This window comes from Cotesia typhae, unplaced genomic scaffold (genome assembly GCF_013202065.1).
Source record: "Cotesia typhae breed Kobodo isofemale line unplaced genomic scaffold, CoteBio_Ctyphae scaffold_152, whole genome shotgun sequence".
In the NCBI taxonomy this organism is placed as follows: domain Eukaryota; kingdom Metazoa; phylum Arthropoda; class Insecta; order Hymenoptera; family Braconidae; genus Cotesia; species Cotesia typhae.
The window spans coordinates 5,094,409-5,117,049 of NW_027423776.1; the positions used below are offsets into that span (position 1 = coordinate 5,094,409).

Consider the following 22,641-nt stretch of genomic DNA (forward strand, 5'->3'; position numbering starts at 1 on the left):
AAATTTTTTTTTAATAATTTAATTGATATAAAATTCCAAAAAAATTTTTAATATCTGTCAACTTCAGCATTATAAATTTTTTTTTTAAAAATTAATTTATTTTCATAATGAAAATACTTAATAAACAATCGTTACTTAAATTTCCCACAAACATTTATTTTTTATTAATAAAGATTACAACTGCTTATTGGAAAATTATTTAATAAGCTGGATTTTCATGCCAATTTTACTAAAAATACCTTAGCGCAAGTCTTATTTTTTCCATAAACTTATCTCGTGAAATTTCAAAAAATATTCTAACCAGTCATTCAATAATAAAAATATAATCGTTCATCGATATAAATCTAATCATGTATTATTAATAATGAGCGAATTAAAAATGCATTATTATCATAAATAGTTCCCTCTATACATTTAAAAAACTGTTTTCTTTATTTTTCCTCACAATACTTTTTAGACCGTCATTATAAATACGCTTATAATTTAACTCATAAAATATTCAATAATAATAATATTATTAATCAGTAACCTTACAGTAGACCTAAAAATTATTCACATGTTTCAATAATTATATCTTACATTTATTCTTATATAATTTACCAAATTAAGGTACAAATAACAAAGAAACACCATCACCATCGACTTTAGACTTAAGTAATGTTATTTCCAATCTCAATTTTTCTTTTTCCATTTCCTGCTTACTGAGTTCACTGGTAAAACAATCAATTTGTAATTGAAGTTTATTTTTTTTTAGTTTAAGCATTTCTGTTTCATGATGCAATTTATTTTTTTCAGCTCTCAAGACTGCAAGCTGTTCCAGTAATAATTGATGACTAGCTTCTTCTGCAAAAACAACTTCATTTACATCCGAATTTTCTTCACCATTAATTGTTGTTGTAACTGGTCTACATCCAGTAGCTTCTGCGGCAGACGTTTTTATATCATCATCATCATCATCATCATCATCAACGAAGTTATCAGTTTGATGTGTCGGCGACTCTTTCATAATCCAAATTCTGTGAGTGTCTTGGGTGATGTGATGAGAGTGCGAGTGATTTTGATTTATTTCCGGTGAATGATCATCAATATCCGCCGACAGCGATTCTATCGTTTGTCCAGGTACAGGTGAATTAGATGGAGTCTTAGAGAGTTTATCTATTTCAGCGTCCGCTTCGATGGGATCAATTGACAACACTTCGGTATCAGTGTGGTTGTCAACCTGATTATGCTTCAAGTGATGATCGTCATCGCGGTAACTGCCAAAGTTACGCTCGTCGCCATACTCATCTGTGTTAACTATTGACTCAATAATAACTGACGGGTCATCTTGCATTACTAATTCGCCTACAATTTCACCATTCGCTGATATCAAATCGCCGTCGGTATTCGTGCTTAATAATTGATCTTCTGTTGTATCCATGTCGTCAACAACTTCTTCTTGCGTTAATTGAGTGTATGAATCTTCCCCGTCATTACCTTCACTTGCTTCAGCTAATTCCGATGATAATTCCTTGATTTTTAAATTAATAAATTATTAAATAAGTACGAAAATTACGAACTACACGGAGAAAAAAATATTGTTAAAATGACTATCCAACGTGGCAGTAACATATCTTTACTCCAGATTACTCAACTCTTCGACATACTGTACTCCCCTAAAATAATTGAATAACTTAAAAAAAAAAAAACTTTACTCAATTCTTTCACTACTCGATACTAACTTTACTCAGTACTAACTGTATTCAATGATATCTCGACTCAATAGTATATTAGAAGTGTTGACGCGCTTTTAAAAATCTCATTCAATTTTTTTTTTTATTTAATAATATGTTTCCTTTAAATAAATTAAAAAAAAAAAAAAACTTTACTCAATAATTTTTTTCTTTATGTCACTGAGTTGAGTAATATGGAGTAAAGCTGTGTAACTGCCAAATGTAATGCTTTAAATAATGATACGGATAGTCATTTTGACTATCCGTTGTATAGCTGAATTGACTATACAGAATATCTCTAAGAAAAATGAGTATACGGCGTATAGTCAGAATAACGATACGTATTCTCATTCTGACGATATTTTTTTCTCCATGTAGTGATTGATAAAAAATAAAAAAACTTACATCTTGCCCCCAAGGTGATTGAGGTTCCTTTTTAATACGTTTGGCACTCTGTGATGTGTCATCATCAGATTCAGAAAATACTTTACCGCCAGAATTGCGGTTTTGTAAATCCTCTAGATCACGAATCCGCTCAAACAACTCGTACGCTCGCTCAGGAGTTATTGTTTTCTTTTGTTTATTTGCGGCAGCAATATTAAATAAATCTTTTGAACGAAGGATTTTGTTTGTACGTAAACGAACATACTCTTTTAATCTTTTACGGTCAATGTGCAACTGCATAAGTTCCTGGACTTCTTGTTTCATTTCGCCGCATAATTTTCTTTCTTGTGGTAATTTTTTAAATAATTCCTGAGAGAATAATAAATTATAATAGTTGAAAAATTTAGTGAAGCTACATAATTAGTGAATAAATCAATACCTCAGATATTTCATGATTATGGTCATTATTTACGCTAGTGACTTCTAATTTATTTCCATCTTTCGACGCTCTTAACATGATGTGCGCAGGACAATTTGTTCTGATTGATCTGAAATTCAATAAAAATTTTGGTAATATTAGATTATTAATTACCAAATTAATTTAGATATTTTTAATTTTACTTTTCAATCAGAATAATTTTTTTTTTTATATGTTACGATAATTTAAATAAAATGAATGAATTCGCAGTAAATTATTTCTGTCAGCATAACAAAATAAAATAAACCAATCTAGAAAACCCTAACATAAAAAAACTGAAAAGAACGTACTGTGACTGTCTTCTACCAGCACCACGTGGTAGAAATTTCTGGCCCCCATAAATACAAGCATACTTGACGGAGTAATATCTAAGTTTTTCGCTAATATGCCTTGCAGTTTTCATGTGAGCCCCGCTCACAGTTCTGCTGTCTCGTCTCCAATAATGGACTAAGCTCCGCTTAGAAAATTTTTCTAATTTGCACTCCAGCTCTTCATAACTATTGAATAATTCTCCTAAATGGAATGATACATCTTCTTCTTCTTCACCAGCTGTCTCTCCACCTCCTGCAGTTGTCTCCATAGTATCCATGATTTTATAATAACAATTATTCTTGCTAACTAAATAAATAAACAATCAACCTGAAAACATAAAAATCATCTCATCATTCATTATAAAAACCAATAACTAAAATTAAAATAATAAATTATATTAAACAATTGGAAAAATTTTAAATATTGAAGTAAGATAATAAAGTTGTAGGACAATAAAATTGAAGGTTAAAATTGAAAAAAGTTGATTGGCGTGGTAGAAGCCAAGATTTAACCGTGATCTCAGACAAAGACAAATGTTGCACATCATTTTAAACTGGTGAGACGGACTATTAAACAATCTCCGTCGTCATTTCATTAACAATTACCTACCTTTTAAATATAATTGTTTATTTATTAAAACTATTTGTTTAACGTAAATATGGTAACACAGTAAACTTACGATGGTTATACGTACCAGACATTTTGATTTTTAACTGAAACTATATTGTCAGCTGATTTTTATCTATGTTTTATTTTTTTAAGTTAAATTTTTTTTTTAATTATTATTGTTATTTTTAATAACAATAAAAATAAATGTTGAGGTGAAATATGATTTATTTGTTAAGGTTATTACTATTTTAATGATTGTGAACTTGATTATTTTTTTAGGTTCATCTGATTGAGGGCGCTGGTTGTAAATTTGAGAAATGTATATATTTATTTCACGAATTTTTTCGTCATAGATTTATTATTATTATTATTGCCATCATTATTATCAATTAGTCATCAGCATTAGTAATATTTACTTAATTTCTAATTTCTTTTATTGATTATCAGCAAACAACTGTCATTGAAACTATTTATATATATCTATATCAATTGATTTAAATGGTTTTTAATAATACTGAAGTTAGCGGTCAGCTGTTAATTTTAAAAATTTATTTAACAAATTAATTACAATAAAAAAATGTTTCTAAAAATTTTCACTTGTAATTTTTATTCATTTTCACATGTAAAATATTTTTTTATTAATTTAATTGCTATGAAATTCCAAAAAAATTTTTAACATCTGTCAACTTCAGTGTTACGGTTTTTACAGGACAAACAATTAATGATTTTGTCAATGAAGAACTCGACAATTTTAAAAAGTTTCTATTTATATAATTAAATAGATCTATTAAAATATTTTATTACCCCTATTGTAATAATTATTAAAAATGTACAAAGTATAAAATTATTTCTAAAAATTTTCAAGGTAGCCAGTCGTCATCTAAGTCCATTGGAGGGATTGGCGGTGGTTCGGATAGAACTGATGCTGACTGGAAAAAAATCAATACAAAAAAAAAAGGAATAAGATAAATATATCTCACTATTTATGTATTTTTGAGATACTTACATCTATATCTTTTGAATCAGACATTGTATCAAGTGCTGGAAGGATAAAACTATCTTCAGATGATTTTAAGTCTTTTATTTTATGACTATCAGGTGGATCAGAATATTCTGCATTGCTTGAACGTAATTCTACATCATTTTTTTCTCTTAAAACTTGTAAAGTTATTGCCTGAAAAAAAATTTTTTTTTACTGAGCATTTATATTATTAAGAGAATAAGCAAAATTTTGTGGCCACACAGAAAAAAAAACATAATTAAGAAATGACCTTGTATCTTCTGAACTATTGACATTTTTAAAGATATAAACTCATCCAGATGTTACACTCATCAAGACCTTTCATTTAAGTACCCACATCAATTTTTCATATATTTATATATATTACATATATGTATATATGAAAAATATATGAAAATGCATGTGGGTACTCAAATGAGAGCTCTTGATGAATGTAACTTCAGGATGAACTTATATCTTCAAAAATGTCAATTGTTAAGAAAGTACAGTGTAATTAAATAAAAGTAATTATTTTATGTAAGAAATGAGCTTGTATCTTGTGAACTATTGACATTTTTAAAGATACAAGCTCATCCCGATGTTACACTCATCAAGACCTTTCATTTGAGTACCCACATGCATTTTGATATATTTTTCATATATACATATATATAATATATATAAATATATGAAAAATTGATATATCTTTAAAAACGTCAATAGTTAAAAAAGTACAGTGCAATTTAACAGAATTCATTATTTAATAAAGCAAAATTTTATTTATTTATAGTTCACAAGTCACGGCAGTCACATAGTGACTGCAAGGTTGCTAGTTGATTATTAAAACACTATAAAGAAATATTCTTACCTTGATTGTACTTGCTATAGTAGATTTAATATAATCAGTCGAATAAGAATCATTAGTAAATTTAGTCATCAACGTTTGATACATTTTATTCATCAATGACTTTGTTTCCGCAGCTTTATTGTCACTCGTTAAATTTTTACTTTTCAAACTTCTTTGTTCAGCTTCTAATGTCATAATTTTTTGTTCCATCTTAATATTATCTCTTTGATACTTAATAACTTGTTCATTAGTACTTTTGATATCTTCTTGCGCCTTCTGAAGTTCACTGCGTGCTTCTATTAACTTTGATTCCAATTCTTTAATCGTATTCCTCATTTCTTCTTTCTCAGAAACTAATTCTTTTTTCTCTTTTTCAAAATACTCTAATTTATTAAAACTCTCTGTAGAATTATTTTTTATACTCTTCAATTCATCTTCAAGAAAACGAATTCTTTCTCTCGCTTCATTTAATTCCGCACATGCAGAGTAATTATTCCCTTCACCAACTTTAGCATCGTTCTTATTTAAATTTAACGCAAGTAACATCTTTAATGAAGTTTCAAGCGCTTTGTCATTGCTTGGAGATGCCGTAGCATTCTGCAACTCAAGAGCGTGAAATTTATCTAGCAATTTTTGTACATTATCTGATATTTTTGACATTCCCATCCGTATTTCGGCATTCTGTGTCCGTGTTTCCGATAAAAACACATTTATATTCGGATCTAATGACCCTGCTACGGGAGATTGTGACACTGAGGAAGGAATTGAATACAACTGGCCATCGATTGTCGATATAAATTGTTGCTAGAACAAGTATTAACTAATTAACTATTTGAACATTAATATTTCTACACTGAGAGAAAGAAAAATTATTGTCCAAGAACAAGATTTCTTCACTGGTAGAAAATTCTTGAACTATGACTGTTACAAAGAAAACAATAAATTTCTTGGGAAAACAATATAATTTTTAAGAATCTTTTCTTTTGACTGAAGAAATGTATTATTTTTCCTTATTATAAATTTTTTTTTTTTTTTTGGTTCAAGCTAAACTTTTTATCTGTGTTGGCTTAAAAATTTATTGAAGTGAACTATGAAAATTTATTAATTTTTTGACAAAAAAAATCAATATCTACCTTTAATTATTATCTACCTTTATAGTTTACAAATCACGGCAGTCATATAGTGACTGCAAAGTTGCTAGTATTTAAATAAACAAATAGCTTTACTTGAATTGAATAAACATTTCTTTGATAAATCCAACTAATTCTTCAGATAAGAAAATATATCCTCAAGAATCATCAATAATTTATGTTCTTGTGGCAAGAAAATTTTCTTTATGGAAATATTTTTTTTTCTCAATATTCTTTAACTTAATGATAAAACTTACTGGTACAGGAGTGGACCAACCAGAAGCAAATGCAGCTGGAACTAAACTTCCATGAGCAGTAGGCACCGCCATAGAATTACTATTTTTTACAACATTACATTTAACATTACCATCTGGAATATTATCTTGACTACTATCACTAGTTAAATTTTTAGGAACTGCCGAAGGTCTAACTCCGTTATCGGAAACCTTCGCTCGCCTAGGAGACTTGACAGGAACATCTTCTTCAGTATCTTCAGAATCGGTGGTGGTAGAAGTTGGAACCTTTGGCAAAATCGACTGGCCCATTTTAGCCATCCGTGAAATGAGCGAAGCTTTTCCAGTAGGAGGTTTAGGTGAAGCAATGGGCTTAACTTCCGGAATAATATCAACAACTTCAATATCCAAAGCGACTTCTTTATCGCGAGGAAATCCTGGACCTAAGCTAATTTGCGTACTTGGAGATAGAATTAAAATTCTTTTACACCCAGGACTGATGCCCAGCAACGAGCGCTCCCAGTTGTCATCTGATGAAATTTGCACGGTCATATTTTGCACCGGAATCGAGCTCACCTTTAACGGCTGAATTATGTTGGTGATGATTGAACACTTTATGTTGATGCTGTCACCTTCCTTGGCTCCTTTGGTGTCTTTTTCGGTGCAAATTGTGAGATTTTCAAAGTAAATCGTCTCCTCTGTTTTACCATGGCGAATTAAATACTTAGACACAGCAATTTCTCGGGCAAATTCAATGCACGAATCGTTGCTGTCAAATAATATTGACCAGTTGTCATTATTGCCGTCGTAATAACTGACATAGTTATTTTCCTGGATTGATAAATTGAAGTCAGCTGTTAGCGTTACTACAGATATATGCTCGTTTTTATGGCGGTAGAGAATTAATAAATATGTCTTTGTTAACGTATTGCCTGTCAGTGCAATTCCCAATTTACCCAACGGTGAATATTGTCCATTTTGCCTGATATTTTTTATTATTGTTAAAAAAATGTTAAAAGAATAATTATTTATTTTACTTACAATTTGTATGCATGAATAACTTTTGCTAAAATTACATCAGTCTTTGATGATGTTGATGACGGTGATGATTGAACTTTAGTTTTATCATTCTTTGGCTTTTTTGATGGAGTTTTAGATACATTGTCCAGAGATTTATTCGAAGTACCAAAAATTGACGCTAAGTTTGATCTAAAGAGTAAAAAAATTTTTATTATTAAAACAAAAAAATGAGAATTAATTTATGATATTAAAGTTAGCTGTCACTTGACAATTTTTTAATTTTCTTTAACAAAAAAATTTATTCTAAAAAATTGCATTTTTAATTTATTAAAATTTCTACAAGTCCATTTTTTTAATAATTTTTTTTGCTATCATTTATTTATAAAAAAAAAATTAAAATAATTGTGAAGTGACAGCTAAATTTAATTTCATATCAATCTAGCAGCTATTTATTAATTTTTAGAATTTTTTAACAAATAAATTATGGCAAAAATATATAAGAAAAAAAAATTGACATTTAGAGATTTTAAAAAATTATGAATGCATTTTTTTAAAAATAGTTTTTTAGAAAATATTTATTTGTTAAATAAAATTAAAAAATTATCAAGCAGCTGCTATTTTTAATGTCATAACAAAAAAAAAAAATCTGGAATAATTGTCAAGTAATTTTTGCACTTGATTATTGCAACAATTGAAAGAACAAATAAAAACAATTACCCTCCAACTGGATTGAAATCTTGCTCGTCATCATCTTTGAATATTTTTTCCAAGTTTGGTAATTGATTACTACGACTCATTATTTCATAATCTTGATAAATAATTGTATAAAATTAATTGCTGTAAATTATACATGAAGCAACTCTAAAAAATGTTGACATCTGACGTTTTAGGTTAGAGTTTCTATTTACGCCCATGTCAAAGTCAAAAAAATCACGCGATAAATTTTTTTACCTACATTAGATTATTTTCATTAATGAACAATTAAATAGATAAAAAAAATGTTAAAAATTAATAATAAACGTTTTTATTTGTTTATTTTTTTTACTATGCATTACATAAAGTAATTTTTAAATTATTAGTACAGATTTAGTTTATCCGTTATTTGTTTTGGAATAAATTTTATTATTTTTTTTTTCTACAAATTATTTGTTTAAATTAACTTAATTATTGAGCTGGTTCAAATGTGTAATGAACTTTGCCACTCTGCGGAATTTGTTTTTCCAACTGAAAAAAAAAAAAAATAATAATAAATTTATTATATGTTATTATGACTACAAAAACCTTGAAAATTAATTCAATTTATAACATATGTCAATTTGGAGTAAAATAAATTTTTTAATGAAACAGAATATTAGTTTGCTGTCACTAACTAGGTTTATACACATAACAGATTCTTTTGATTAAAATCAAGAATTAAGGAGGTTCGAGCTAATCTAATGTAAAAAATAATTTCCACCTTTGAGCTTTGAAATTAAGTATACGTATAAATAAATATGTCATTTATCTAATCTCAAAATTTTAAAAAGATTCACCGTTTAGTTATTTAGATACTAAATTTAAAAAATCACATATTTTATCTCCTCTTATAGCTCTTGTGGCGGACAAACTTTTGTGAAGACTTTAATTATTTTTTTCAATATTAACCTTCCAACTTTAATGGATAAAAAATTATATACAAGAAACTTGGATTATTGCAAAACATAAAATAACAATACTACTGAAGTTAGTAGTCAGCTGTTAATTTAAAAAATTTTTTTAATAAACCAATTACAATAAAAAAATGCTTCTAAAAATTTTCACTTCTAATTTTCATTTATTTTTACATGTGAAACTTAATAAAAATTACAAGTGAAAATTTTTAGAAGCATTTTTTTATTGTAATTAACTTGTTAAAAAAAATTTTAAAATGACAGCTGACCGCTAATTTCAATATTACAATATAAACACAATTTAATAACAATACATTACCGATATAATTTTTAAAATATTTAAAGTTAAATTTTATGTTTTTAACTCATCTATTATCAACTATTTATTCGAATAAAGATTTGACAACGTCGCGTCAACAGCTGAGAAAAAAGTCATTTTATGACTTTACTTTCTTAAATAAATAAAAATCATCAATTATTAAATTGTTTAAATTATTTTAAATTAAAATAAATAATTTTGACGAATATTGGGAAGACTAAAATTAAAAAAAAAATTTTAACATTATTTTACGCTCGAACTTCTTTAAATATTAAAATATTTAGTCAAAAATCAATAGTAAAAATAAATACTTACAACTGGCCTAAAATTAGGATATTGGTCCGCAATCCAAAACAACAAAGAATAAACTGCGACAAAACCCCAAAATGTCAATGGACCCTGTAGGTATCCAATATATGGCTTTTCACCGTAATCTGTTCTGTCTTCGTTAATTAAATTGATTTCAGCATGAATCTGTAATTAATAAAAGAATTATAAAATGTCAGCTGCTACTTTTAGTATCATTTGAAATTTCAATAATTAATGATAATAAAAATAAAGAAAAATACCGGTTCTTCGAAGTTTCTTTTATCATCAGGACAATCCCAAGGATAGTTAGGATCACGAAGGCTGACTGGTTCATAAGGTAACCGCGGATAATCTCCAACGGGCCACATACCATCATCTGGGTATAATTTGTATTCAGCTGGATGCAAACCGTATTTTTCAGCAGCTCTTTTATGCTCTTCTTCATTTTTCGGTCTTGGTCCCGGCATGTAATCCCAAGTGGTCATTACCTCTGATTAATTAAAATAAATCACATTGATTAATAACAAATTTACTAACTAATAAATAAACAAATAAATTAACATGTAAAAACAACTTATGTAATGACGTAGTTAACCTGTCATTTTGTGGTAAATGAATTTTGTAACTTATTATACTTAAAAATAAAATTTTGTGATATAAATTTATGAAAAATATAAACAAACTTCTTACTAGTTCTGACGACATTATAAATTACTCGAGTTTGTTTGGTTGTTAATGGAGCAATTAAACTTTTTATTTTCATTAAAGATGCCATGGTTCTTGATGGCTAGACTTCTATGATACCGACTGAGTTGTTGATGAAAAATAAAATGATTCTGAAGTTGACAGATATAAAATTTTTTTTAGATATTTACAGCAATTAAATTATTATGAAAAAAATTAAATTAAAAAGTTTCCCGTGTAAAAATTAATAAAAATTACAAGTGAAAATTTTTAGAAGCATTTTTTTATTGTAATTGAGTTATTAAAAAAATTTTTTAAATTAACAGCTGACTGCTAACTTCAGTATTATAAAATAAAATATCTGTCGTAAATATAAAAAGTTTTAAAAAAGTATTTAAATAATTTAAATCGAACAATTATGGAATTTCTTTTCCACATAATTCTGGGATTTAATACACGCGAGCATTCTCCATTCATTCGAAATAAAAATACATGTGTGATCTTTATGTTCTTTATTTATAATGATAAAAACAATTGACTTATTTAACAGTCTAATCGTCTTTCTTGGTATCAGTTTTTCCTCCACGAATTCTTCCAGTACGGCGGGCAGCAATAAGACCAACTTTACGACCAGCACTGGTTCCACGTTTGACTGTGGATGCTTTACCAATGTGTTGATGGTTACCTCCTCCGTGAGGATGCTCAACTGGGTTCATAGCAACACCACGAACCTGAAATAGACAATACAAAATTTTTAATTATCTATCTTACCTCTTTAATAAGATTGGAATGTAATGATCTTTGATATTTATCTAAGGACTTCAACGCGAGCAAACTCGCGGCTAAAAGCTAGTAATTTGTGATTTAAAAATCAGTAAAAAGTGTTGACATAAAAATTCAGGTTTCAAATGTCAAAACATTACATCAATTATTATTATATTGTAATTACTAAGTATGAGAGGTATGATAATTACCTTAGGCCAGCAGTTCCTCTTGACCTTGTACTTGTGGTAAGCACGCCCGGCTTTCAAGATGGGCTTGTCAATACGTCCACCACCAGCAACGATACCAACCATGGCTCGGTTGTTGGATGGGATCACTTTCTTGGCTCCAGATGGAAGCTTCACACGGGTTTTTTTGCTATCGGGATTGTGGGCAATGACAGTAGCATAATTACCCGACGCCCGAGCAAGTCGGCCACGGTCTCCGGTCTTTTCTTCCAGATTGCAAACGATTGTACCCTCAGGCATGGTTCCGACAGGCATTACATTTCCAATTTGAAGTGTGGCTGTTGTTGAAAGTATTTTAGTGACAACTCAACCATTGTGTAAAGTAAAAGACCTAGTTATTGACACTTGTAATTTTATTTTAAAAAAAAAAAAAAAAAAAAAATCAACTGTAATAAATTAATAAATATAACTTTTGAATTATAAATTTCAAGAAAATTGGTTTTTTGAGAACATTTAATTTTTTTAATTAGAATAAAATTGCAAGTGTCAAACAACTAGGCCAATGTCAATAACTGGGTCTTTTGATTTTATAATAAAAGTTCATTACCTTTTTTTCCACAATATACGAACTGGCCGGTGTACATGCCCTCGGGGGCAATGAACAGTTCTTTCCTCGTCTTGAACTTGTAGGGATCTCTGAAATGTACCCAAGCCAATGGGGCTCCTCTACCAGGGTCGTGGAGGATTTCCTACCAAAACAATAATTCAATATCAATAATCAAATAATAAAACTGTCAAATGAATAGTCAATGTTTATTTAAACAATTGTCACATCAGAAAGAGCCTCTAAATGATCTTCAAAATCTTTCAGAGATAGGATAGTAGAAATCATCATAAACAATTGAATTTTTAATTATGAAAGCTATAATTTTAATTTAACAATACCTTCACGACACCCTTGATGTATCCATGTCTTTCGGCAAAATCTAAAGAACGGAGTTTTGGGGCTCCCTTCCTTTTCTTAGTGTGGGATTTGAATACGGATCCCGCTCCTTTTCTTTGAGCACGAATTACACGACCCATTGTTTATTTCCTGAAATAAAAAAAATCTATCTTTAGTACACTTTTGTTTAGACTAAAAAATTGCACAACATTGATACACAATCTTGACAACGTGAACTGAAGGTAAATAACCTCAAAATATGACTCGAAATTTAAGAGCTAGAATTTTGTGAATAAACGTGCTATTTTGTAAAAATATTTATCACAATAAATAAACGGATAATTAATAAGGCATATAGACATAATTGCTTTATTTATAATAAATAGATCACATTATGAAAAATAAATTTCGTCCGTAATCTAAAAAATTACATACCAATGAGGTCTCTCCAAGGATTAAAAAGAACTCTGACAGCTTTGTATCAAAAGCTTCTGGCAAAGTAGCCAACTGCAATAAAAACTGTATTTTTTTTTTCTGAAAAGTTTTCATGATTGCTGGTAGATGGCGGAACTGATTCTTTAGTGATACATGACTTATGACTTGTGACAGAAAAAAAGTCGATAATTGCAAGCAATTATGGGTACTTTTAAATTTATTTGTATTTAAATAATTGATTATAAATTCATGAATTACTTTTAAAAAAAGAATAAACAAAAAAAAAGCAGTTGAGTTAACAAAAATGATTTTAAAAATAATTGACAGCTAGAATTGAGTTTAATTGTTTATAAATTAATTGATTGTTATTAAAATATATGTATATTAGTAATTGCAGATGTAAGATGTTCAATTGTTGTAAAATGTAAATTTTGTTTACAGGAAAATAAAAGAAAATGTGTGAGAAAAAATTTGAAAATAACCCCCTGAAATAAAACAGATTTTAAAAAAATGATAGGCAACGCTGTTGGGTTGAGAAAGTGAAGCTGTGAGGTCAAATAAAAATTGTTTCGTAGTTTATGACAAACGTTCTTGAACAAAAAGGTAAATGTCAAAATTGATTACTAAATAAGTGAAATAAATTGGCATTATTGTTTTTAAAATCAGTGTAACAATTAAAACGCTGAGTTTAATTATAAAATTAAAGAATAAACTAGTAAAATAAATACTATCACAACTGTATCGTGGGGTTAAACATTTTTTTTGTTAAAATGTCCAGAGCTAGAAAACAAAGAGTAGAATTATGTAAATGACTAAGTATTTATAATTAATTGGAAATAAAATTAATGATAGATAATTGATATCAAGAATTCATTGATAATTACACTGGAGACTGATCGTAATAATATGGCAAGTCCATCGCCATCGTCATCTCCCATGCCACCACCACAAGCTCCAAGTCCAATGGGCCCGCCACAAGCTCCATCGCCGTCTAACCCACAGGGAAGTCCGATGGGACCTCCACAACATCATCCTCACAGCCCGACTCAAGGATATCCTGGTGGTCCTCCTCCACCTCCTGGCCCGGGACCTGGACCTGGTGGACCACCTATGTCGCAACCGCCTCAACCGCCGTCTCAGCAACAAAATTATCCACCACACCCGCATCAAATGCCTCCTAATATGGGACCCCAGGTAATTTATTGTTGATTATTAGATAATAATTAATTTGATTATTGTTACAGCAAATTTTTATTTCTAATTCAAGTATAAATTGTATAAAAATTAGTTTTGATGGAGCTCTACTTGACGGTCAGCATTGTTGATCATTTTTCTAAGATCTTGAACGATTGTTTTATTGCAAGCACCGATGGCTCGTGGATTCATTATATCCACATCGTTCCCTGGAAAAAGAATAAAAATTAAACAGCACGATAAATTGATGAGAATGTGTTGATAAGACAATTGCTTCGCTAGTTTACAATTGAGAATAATTGATGATTAATTTTTTTTTCGGTTTTTATCAAAGATTTCAGTAGTTGCTTCGCTGAATATTACTTGAGTTGTAGTATCAAGATAAAATGTCATTAAAGTTAGCCGACGTTCTAAATTTTTTGATTTTTTTTTTAATAATTAAATTAAAACAAAAAAATATTTTTAAAAAATTGCACTTGCAATTTTTGAAGTTTTTTACAAATGCAAATTTTTTTGTAATAATATTTTCAATAAAAAAAAATTCTATAAATTTTTAGATGTCAGCTAACTTTATTTTCATCAAGATAAATGATACTAAAATTGAGGACATCTGATCATTTTTAGAATTTTTTTAACAAACAAATTATAGCAAGAAAATTTTATTGAAAAATTTCATCTTTGAAGCTCTGAAAAATTATAAATGAAATTTTTATAAATAATTTTCTATGCCTAGTTTATTTTTCAAGTAAAATCATCAGATTGTCAAGTGTCTGCTAGCATTAGCATCAACAAGATAAAAGTAATTACCAGTCACTCGGTCTATAACAACTCCTTCAGCTTCGGTGACGATCAAAGAAGCTGCTGCAATGTCCCAGGTCGAGATTCCTGGTCCTTCTATCTGATAACCATCGATAGCTCCGAGCGCTATGTGACATAATGTCATCGCTGCACTGCCGATTGTTCTTATTCTAAAATATAATTAATTATTTTTCTATTTTTTATTTTTTATTTATCAACAAAAAAAGTTACTCTAGTATTTTATTACCCTTGAGTTTTAATTGCAAGTGTTTTTATTCTTTCAATCATTTTGTCTCTCAAGCTGTCGACTTTCATGAATTCCGGCTCAATCGCAATTAGCGCTTTTGAAATATCTGGAATATTTTTTCAACTATCAATATTTCTGAAGGCTCTAAAAAATTGTAATGTCAAAATTACCATCCACAGTAGACGTTTTTAATGGACGCCCATTCAGAAAAGAACCTCTTCCTTTTCTCGCAGTAAATAATTGGTCAAGAACCGGATTATAAACAATACCAATTCTCATTTCTTTATTTATTGACAGACCAATTACAACACAGATTTGAGGAAAGTTATGGATGAAATTAGTCGTTCCGTCTATTGGATCAATTATCCATGTTGGATCGTCCGTTAGCTCTGGTAAATCTTTACCCGTTGATTCTTCACCAATAAATCTAAAAAATAAAAATGCAACCGATAGCTCATTTAAATCGATAAAATCTAATTGAATTAATTATAAATTTTCAGCAAATTACTTATGCTCAGGAAATTGTTGCTTCAATTTTCCAATAATAATATCCTCTATTTTGCGATCATACTCTGTGACAAGATCCCAGTTGCCTAGTTTTTGCGTCACTGTTTTCCTGGCGAATGTTACGCCTTTCAATACCTTGAAAATAATTATCTAATATTGTAACTTTCAACAGTATTATTAAACTTAAGTCTAAATAATTATTAATATTTTTTTTATTAGATCAAAAATAAATTTACGTGTCCAGCTTCCAGGGCCAATTTCAGAGCAAAGTTGAAGTAAAAGTCTTCATCGTGTTTTGCCATTTTGAATAAAATTATTTATATTAACTTTATACAATTTATTAAAATCACTAGAATTGAATTTATGTTTAACCAACAACTCAAGGGCAGAGACTAACAATTTATTGTTTACGTCAAATTCTTGACAGTATTGCAGACTGTGCGAGTAAATATTTCTCAAGTCGCAAGTCTAGTAGTGGGGAGTAAAAAAATAATGTTAGATTGTAATAGTTATTTAACTACGCACACATATGTATTTATATAATTTATCATTTTTCTTTTCATTTTCTCTGGAAATTTTTTTCATTTAAATGATGCAATAAATTTTAATTATTGAAGTATTAATTTTTATTATGATTTACAGGGTCCTATGGAACCTCCACCAGGGTCCCAGGGTCCTGGAGGACCAATGATGCAAGGACAGATGTCAGGACCACCAAATTCAGGTCATATGGGACCAAACCAAATGGGTGGTCCGCGTGGTCCATCCCATATGGGTCCTGGACCTAACCAAATGGGACCTGGTGGTTTAAATCAAATGGACTCAGAAGGTGGACCAGGTCCAATGTTTCCAGGTGGTTCTCGGGCTATGGGGCCCGGAGGACCGAATCAGATGGGACCTGGGCCAAATCAAATGGGGCCTGGAGGACCTAATCAAATGGGCCCAGGAGGTAAAGATTGCTAATATATAATAATCAATCATTAAAAATTGAGGAATTTATAAAAAAATAGCAATTGTTTGATTTAAAATATTTTTAGGCCCAAACCAAATGGGACCGGGAGGACAGATGGGTCCAGGTCACATGGGTCAACCAGGAGGCCCACCAGGTCCCTTACACATGCAAGGAGGACCTGGAGGGCAGATGGGTCCAGGAGGTCCCAATAATCACATGCCCAGTGGGCCAGGGCATATGTCAGGACCCCCACCTCCAGGACATATGAACTCAGGACCAGGTCATATGGGATCTGGGCCTGGACCGATGCCACCAGGTCCAGGGCACATGAATCCATCAATGCCTGGTGGTCCTCAGGGCCCTATGCCTGGTGGTCCATCAATGGGTCCAGGTGGTCCACCCAATATGTGTCCGCCAAATCAAGGTCACGGTGCTAATGGTCACTCTCAGATGAATATGAGTGGTCCAGGGAGTCAAATGAACATGAGACCTGGTGGTCCAAGTGTTCTTATGAATATGGGAGGTCCCAATGCTTCTGGACCAAGTCCAGCTGGCCAAATGGGTCCTAATTCTGGACCTGGAAACCAAATGGGACCTGGCGGACCGATGATGCCTGGGTCGGGACCCAATCAGATGCCTCCAGGTGGACCTGCGAGTCAAATGGGACCTGGAGGACCCTCACCGATGAGCGCTAACAATTCTGGAGGTCCAGGTGGACCTGGTGGGCCGCCAGGACCTCCAGGTATAGGTCCCATGCCGCCAGGAGCTCAAAATCAATCGCTGGGGCCAATGGGGCCTGGAGGACCAGGTAGTTCAATGCCTCCAGCTCCTGGTGGTCCACCTGGTGGCTCTGGAACTGGACAAGAAAATCTTAATGCTCTGCAAAAAGCCATCGACTCAATGGAAGAGAAAGGTCTCCAAGAAGACCCTCGGTACTCACAATTACTAGGTCTTCGTGCTCGAGGTCAAAGTGGAATGGGGGACAAGCAAAACTTCAGTTCTCAACAACTCCAACAGCTTCGCGTTCAAATAATGGCTTATCGTTTACTAGCGCGAAATCAGCCGCTTTCTCAGCAACTAGCTCTGGCAGTTCAAGGAGCAGCTCCACCACCAGGTATGAGTCGACCAATGGATCCATCTCAGGGCCCTGGCACGCCTGCTGGTCCTTCAATTCACACTGGAATGCCGAGTAACGTTGGACCAACTCCCAATGGACCTCCAAGACCTGGATCTCAGCCGCCACAGCAACAGCAACAGCAACAGCAGCAGCAACAGCAACAGCAACAGCAACAACAACAACAACAGCAACAACAACAGCAACAGCAGCAACAACAGCAGCAACAACAGCAGCAGCAGCAGCAGCAACAACAACAGCATCAGCATCAGCAACACCAACACCAACACCAACAACCAGGAAATAAAATTAATAGAGTAACGAGTATTCCAAAACCTGTTGGCATTGATCCTCTACTTATTTTACAAGAACGGGAGAATCGTGTTGCTGCTCGTATTGCGCTGCGTATAGAACAGCTGAGCAATTTGCCTACTAATATGCCTGAAGATTTACGTATTAGAGCTCAAATAGAGTTAAGGATGCTGCGTGTACTTCATTTACGACGTCAACTTTGTTCTGAAATATTAGCATCTACTCGCAAAGATACGACTCTTGAAACAGCGGTTAATTTCAAAGCTTACAAACGTACTAAACATCAAGGGTTACGTGAAGCTCGTGCAACTGAAAATTTGGAAAAACAGCAGAAACTTGAAGCAGAACGCAAACGCCGTCTGAAACATCAAGAGTTTTTGACATCTGTTTTGCAACACAGCAAAGATTTCAAAGAATTTCATCGTAATAATGTTGCTAAATTGTCACGATTGAACAAAGCAGTGATGAATTATCACGCGAATGCTGAGCGTGAACAGAAAAAGGAACAAGAACGTATTGAAAAAGAACGTATGCGTCGTTTGATGGCTGAAGATGAAGAAGGATATCGTAAACTTATTGATCAGAAAAAAGACAAACGGTTGGCATTCTTGTTGTCTCAAACTGATGAGTATATTAGTAATCTTACTGAAATGGTCAAGCAGCACAAAATGGAGCAGAAACGGAAACAAGTTGAGGAGCAGAAACGCAAGAAGAAGAAGAAAAAGTTAGAGGATGGTGTTCCAGTTAATGAAGATGGTACACCGGCTGAAGATACACGGGTTCATGTTATTGAAGTAAGCACTGGACGTACATTGACAGGGGAAGACGCACCGCTGATGAGTCAATTAAATGCTTTTATGGAGTCTCACCCGGGTTGGGAAGTTGTTGAATCTGATAGTGAAGACGATGAGGAAGAAGAAGAAAATGTATCTGAACAAAAAGCTAAAACCGGTGAGGTGGCAGCTGCTACTGAAAAGGCTGGTGACGCTGGAAACAATGATACGAAAAAATTAAATAAAGCTAAAGTCGAGGATGATGAGTATAAAACTGAAGAGCAAACTTATTACAGTATTGCACATACAGTACATGAAACTGTTACTGAACAGGCCTCTATTATGGTTAATGGAGTACTCAAGGAGTATCAAATAAAAGGTCTTGAGTGGTTGGTCTCATTGTTTAACAACAATCTCAATGGTATTTTAGCTGATGAAATGGGTCTCGGTAAGACAATACAAACTATTGCGCTCGTTACACATCTTATGGAGAAGAAGAAGGTCAATGGACCGTTTTTAATCATCGTTCCTTTGTCAACACTATCTAATTGGGTTCTTGAGTTCGAAAAGTGGGCTCCTAGTGTCGTTGTTGTTTCCTATAAAGGTTCGCCAGCGGGACGACGCGCGATACAATCTCAGATGCGATCTACCAAGTTCAATGTACTGTTGACTACCTACGAATATGTTATCAAGGACAAAAGCGTACTGGCTAAGCTACAGTGGAAGTATATGATCATTGATGAAGGTCACAGAATGAAAAATCATCATTGTAAATTAACACAAGTATTAAATACACGTTATATAGCACCACATCGGTTATTATTGACCGGTACTCCCTTGCAAAATAAATTACCTGAGCTTTGGGCGCTCTTGAACTTTTTGCTACCATCGATTTTCAAATCTGTTAGTACGTTTGAGCAATGGTTTAATGCACCGTTCGCTACTACCGGAGAAAAAGTGGAGTTGAATGAAGAAGAAACAATTCTTATCATCCGTCGTCTTCATAAAGTACTGCGACCTTTCTTGTTGCGACGTTTGAAAAAAGAAGTCGAATCTCAATTACCTGATAAAGTTGAGTACATTATCAAGTGTGACATGTCTGGTTTGCAGAAAGTATTATACAAGCATATGCAGAGCAAGGGCGTACTGTTGACTGACGGTTCAGAGAAAGGAAAACAAGGAAAAGGTGGTGCGAAAGCTCTAATGAATACTATTGTACAATTGCGTAAATTATGTAATCATCCATTTTTATTCCGAACAATTGAGGAAAAATATTGTGAACATATAGGCGTCCAGGATTCACATACAGTATCAGGTCCAGATTTATATCGAGCATCTGGTAAGTTTGAGTTGTTAGATCGTATACTACCAAAATTGAAGGCAACTAACCATCGAGTACTGCTGTTTTGTCAAATGACTCAATTGATGACGATAATGGAGGACTACTTGAGTTGGCGTGGCTTTATGTATTTACGTTTAGACGGTACAACTAAAGCCGAAGATCGTGGTGACTTGTTAAAAAAATTCAACGATCCTGGCTCACAATATTTCTTATTCTTACTGTCAACTCGTGCTGGAGGTTTGGGTCTAAATTTACAAGCCGCTGATACTGTAATTATATTCGATTCTGACTGGAATCCTCACCAAGATTTGCAAGCTCAAGATCGTGCTCATCGTATTGGACAAAAGAATGAAGTAAGAGTACTACGTTTGATCACTGTTAATTCAGTCGAAGAGAGAATATTGGCTGCTGCACGTTACAAGTTGAATATGGATGAAAAAGTTATTCAGGCCGGTATGTTTGACCAGAAATCAACAGGAAGTGAAAGACAGCAATTCTTGCAGAGTATATTGCATCAAGATGACGCTGATGACGAAGAAGAAAACGAAGTAGCTGATGATGAAACAGTTAATCCCATGATCGCTAGATCAGAAGGTGAAATTGAGATCTTTGCAAAGTTAGACCTTGAAAGACGACGTGAAGAAGCTAAATTAGGTCCTAATCGAAAGCCGCGATTACTAGAAGAAAATGAGTTACCTGACTGGTTGATTAAAAACGACGAAGAAGTTGAACGCTTGACTTATGAAGAAGATGATGAACGATACCTGGGACGTGGTTCTCGACAGCGTAAGGAAATTGACTACACTGACAATAACTTGATCGGAAAAGAGTGGTTGAAAGCCATCGACGATGACGGCGTTGAGTATGATGACGAGGAGGAAGACGATAGGAAAAAGAAAAAAACACGAAAGCGTCGCAAGAGAGGAGAAGAAGACGAAGAACCAACTCCAAAAAAACGTCGAGGTGGTAGTAGCGGTAGTGGTGCTGGTCCGTCTGTTGACTCGAAATTACGTAGGGCTATGAAGAAATTACTGATGGTTGTCGTTAATTACACCGACAGCACTGATGGTAGATTACTTAGTGAGCCTTTTATGACATTACCTTCTCGGCGGGAATTACCGGACTACTATGATGTTATTAAAAAGCCACTGACGATTAATAAGTTGTTAAAAAATATCGATGAAAGCAAGGTGAGTGTCTTTTCTTCTTGATATTTATGATTGTATAATCATTTGGATGATTAATATTTTTTTTATCGGTAAATTTTCAGTATTCAAGTGTTGATGAACTGGAGAAAGATTTTATGCAACTGTGTAAAAATGCTCAAATTTACAACGAAGAAGCCTCGCCCATTCACGAAGATTCGATTGTTTTAGGATCAGTTTTTACAAATGCAAGACAGAGACTCGAAGCTGAGGGTTCAATGTCTGACGATGGTTTGTCTCGTTTATATTAAATTTTATTTTAATATTAAATGCATTAGGATGTTTAAAGAATATTTTTTATTGTAGAAAATAACTCGTCTCCAGGCGAGTGTGATGATGGATCTGATGGCGACTCGAGTGTACGGATGAAGATCAAATTGAAAAGTCGGAAAAGTGAGAGCAGATCGGGTAGCAGGCGTAAAAGAATAACGAAAAAGTATATTTCTGATGACGATGACGATGCTGATGATAATTAAGACAATTGTATTTAATATACAATTAAATAATTCATCGTTATTATTATTATTATTATTATTATTATAATCATAATCATAATCATAACTAAGACTCAGTCAGCAGTAAAATTTATAGTAGAAAAATTACTTCCTCACAATTAGCATCAGCATTTTTAAAGAAATAATTTTTATGTTTATAAAAAAATAAGCAGCAATTTGCAGATCTGATAATTTATCTTCCATTATAGTGATAGAAATTTTAACTATATCCAATAATATTACCGCATAAAAGATAGTCGGATCTCACAAGATTAAATTTATATAAAAATTTATAGGACATTAATTAAATTGTGATTAAATATAATTGTACTCAGTTTTTGTTATCAATTTATATGCGTCCTACGTATCCAATTACTTCGGCTAATTATTTATCTATAATCATTGTTAAAGCTTTGATAATTTTTTTACATACATATTTAATGGCTATCACGAATATAGGTCAGTGTAATCGATCATACGATATTATAGATCATCAAATTTAATAATATAATTTTCATAATCATGAAAGGTAATATGTAAGAGATTATGACTAATAATTGAGTAATTAACATTAATTAACTACGTGGTGATTGAAAAGCTAGGGTACATTTATTTATATTTAGATAAGCGTGTTTTGATTATTTGTTAATTTGACATTGCTTATTCGCTACTTTGATTGAATTTTTAAA

General features: G+C 32.0%; 6 protein-coding genes across 9 annotated transcripts; 1 reads left to right on the plus strand and 5 right to left on the minus strand.

Annotated features, from left to right (window-relative positions):
• Positions 1-409: 409 nt before the first annotated feature.
• Positions 410-3,764, minus strand: LOC141535889 (uncharacterized). 2 transcript variants are annotated; one of them, XM_074256053.1, is made up of 5 exons: positions 3,581-3,764; positions 2,865-3,213; positions 2,536-2,644; positions 2,118-2,465; positions 410-1,510 (listed from the first exon to the last, which is right to left on the minus strand). In XM_074256053.1, the coding sequence occupies exons 2-5, from the start codon at positions 3,161-3,163 to the stop codon at positions 605-607; spliced, it is 1,662 nt and encodes a 553-aa protein (XP_074112154.1). In that variant the 5' UTR covers positions 3,164-3,213; positions 3,581-3,764; the 3' UTR covers positions 410-604. The 2 variants fall into 2 exon arrangements, with proteins under 2 accessions (XP_074112154.1, XP_074112155.1); XM_074256054.1 differs by lacking the exon at positions 3,581-3,764 and adding an exon at positions 3,496-3,511.
• A 386-nt stretch (positions 3,765-4,150) lies between these two features.
• Positions 4,151-8,664, minus strand: LOC141535888 (FK506-binding protein 15). The gene is made up of 6 exons (XM_074256052.1): positions 8,443-8,664; positions 7,747-7,914; positions 6,730-7,687; positions 5,364-6,146; positions 4,502-4,669; positions 4,151-4,424 (listed from the first exon to the last, which is right to left on the minus strand). The coding sequence occupies exons 1-6, from the start codon at positions 8,520-8,522 to the stop codon at positions 4,356-4,358; spliced, it is 2,226 nt and encodes a 741-aa protein (XP_074112153.1). The 5' UTR covers positions 8,523-8,664; the 3' UTR covers positions 4,151-4,355.
• A 69-nt stretch (positions 8,665-8,733) lies between these two features.
• Positions 8,734-10,823, minus strand: Nd-ashi (NADH:ubiquinone oxidoreductase subunit ASHI). Its single transcript, XM_074256055.1, has 4 exons — positions 10,693-10,823; positions 10,263-10,492; positions 10,009-10,167; positions 8,734-8,949 (listed from the first exon to the last, which is right to left on the minus strand). The coding sequence occupies exons 1-4, from the start codon at positions 10,775-10,777 to the stop codon at positions 8,890-8,892; spliced, it is 534 nt and encodes a 177-aa protein (XP_074112156.1). The 5' UTR covers positions 10,778-10,823; the 3' UTR covers positions 8,734-8,889.
• A 360-nt stretch (positions 10,824-11,183) lies between these two features.
• Positions 11,184-12,729, minus strand: LOC141535643 (large ribosomal subunit protein uL2). The gene is made up of 4 exons (XM_074255671.1): positions 12,582-12,729; positions 12,244-12,385; positions 11,661-11,974; positions 11,184-11,417 (listed from the first exon to the last, which is right to left on the minus strand). The coding sequence occupies exons 1-4, from the start codon at positions 12,717-12,719 to the stop codon at positions 11,238-11,240; spliced, it is 774 nt and encodes a 257-aa protein (XP_074111772.1). The 5' UTR covers positions 12,720-12,729; the 3' UTR covers positions 11,184-11,237.
• Positions 12,730-13,339: 610 nt separating this feature from the next.
• LOC141535641 (ATP-dependent helicase brm-like) lies at positions 13,340-22,286 on the plus strand. 2 transcript variants are annotated; one of them, XM_074255668.1, is made up of 6 exons: positions 13,340-13,617; positions 13,867-14,208; positions 16,403-16,709; positions 16,798-21,443; positions 21,524-21,689; positions 21,765-22,286. In XM_074255668.1, the coding sequence occupies exons 2-6, from the start codon at positions 13,921-13,923 to the stop codon at positions 21,932-21,934; spliced, it is 5,577 nt and encodes a 1,858-aa protein (XP_074111769.1). In that variant the 5' UTR covers positions 13,340-13,617; positions 13,867-13,920; the 3' UTR covers positions 21,935-22,286. The 2 variants fall into 2 exon arrangements, with proteins under 2 accessions (XP_074111769.1, XP_074111768.1); XM_074255667.1 differs by having other exon boundaries at positions 13,340-14,208.
• LOC141535642 (uncharacterized) lies at positions 14,242-16,154 on the minus strand. 2 transcript variants are annotated; one of them, XM_074255669.1, is made up of 6 exons: positions 15,997-16,154; positions 15,762-15,910; positions 15,424-15,680; positions 15,254-15,359; positions 15,016-15,176; positions 14,242-14,417 (listed from the first exon to the last, which is right to left on the minus strand). In XM_074255669.1, exons 1-6 carry the CDS (start codon positions 16,060-16,062, stop codon positions 14,299-14,301), a joined length of 858 nt encoding a protein of 285 aa, XP_074111770.1. In that variant the 5' UTR covers positions 16,063-16,154; the 3' UTR covers positions 14,242-14,298. The 2 variants fall into 2 exon arrangements, with proteins under 2 accessions (XP_074111770.1, XP_074111771.1); XM_074255670.1 differs by having other exon boundaries at positions 15,762-15,895; positions 15,997-16,152.
• Positions 22,287-22,641: the final 355 nt, after the last annotated feature.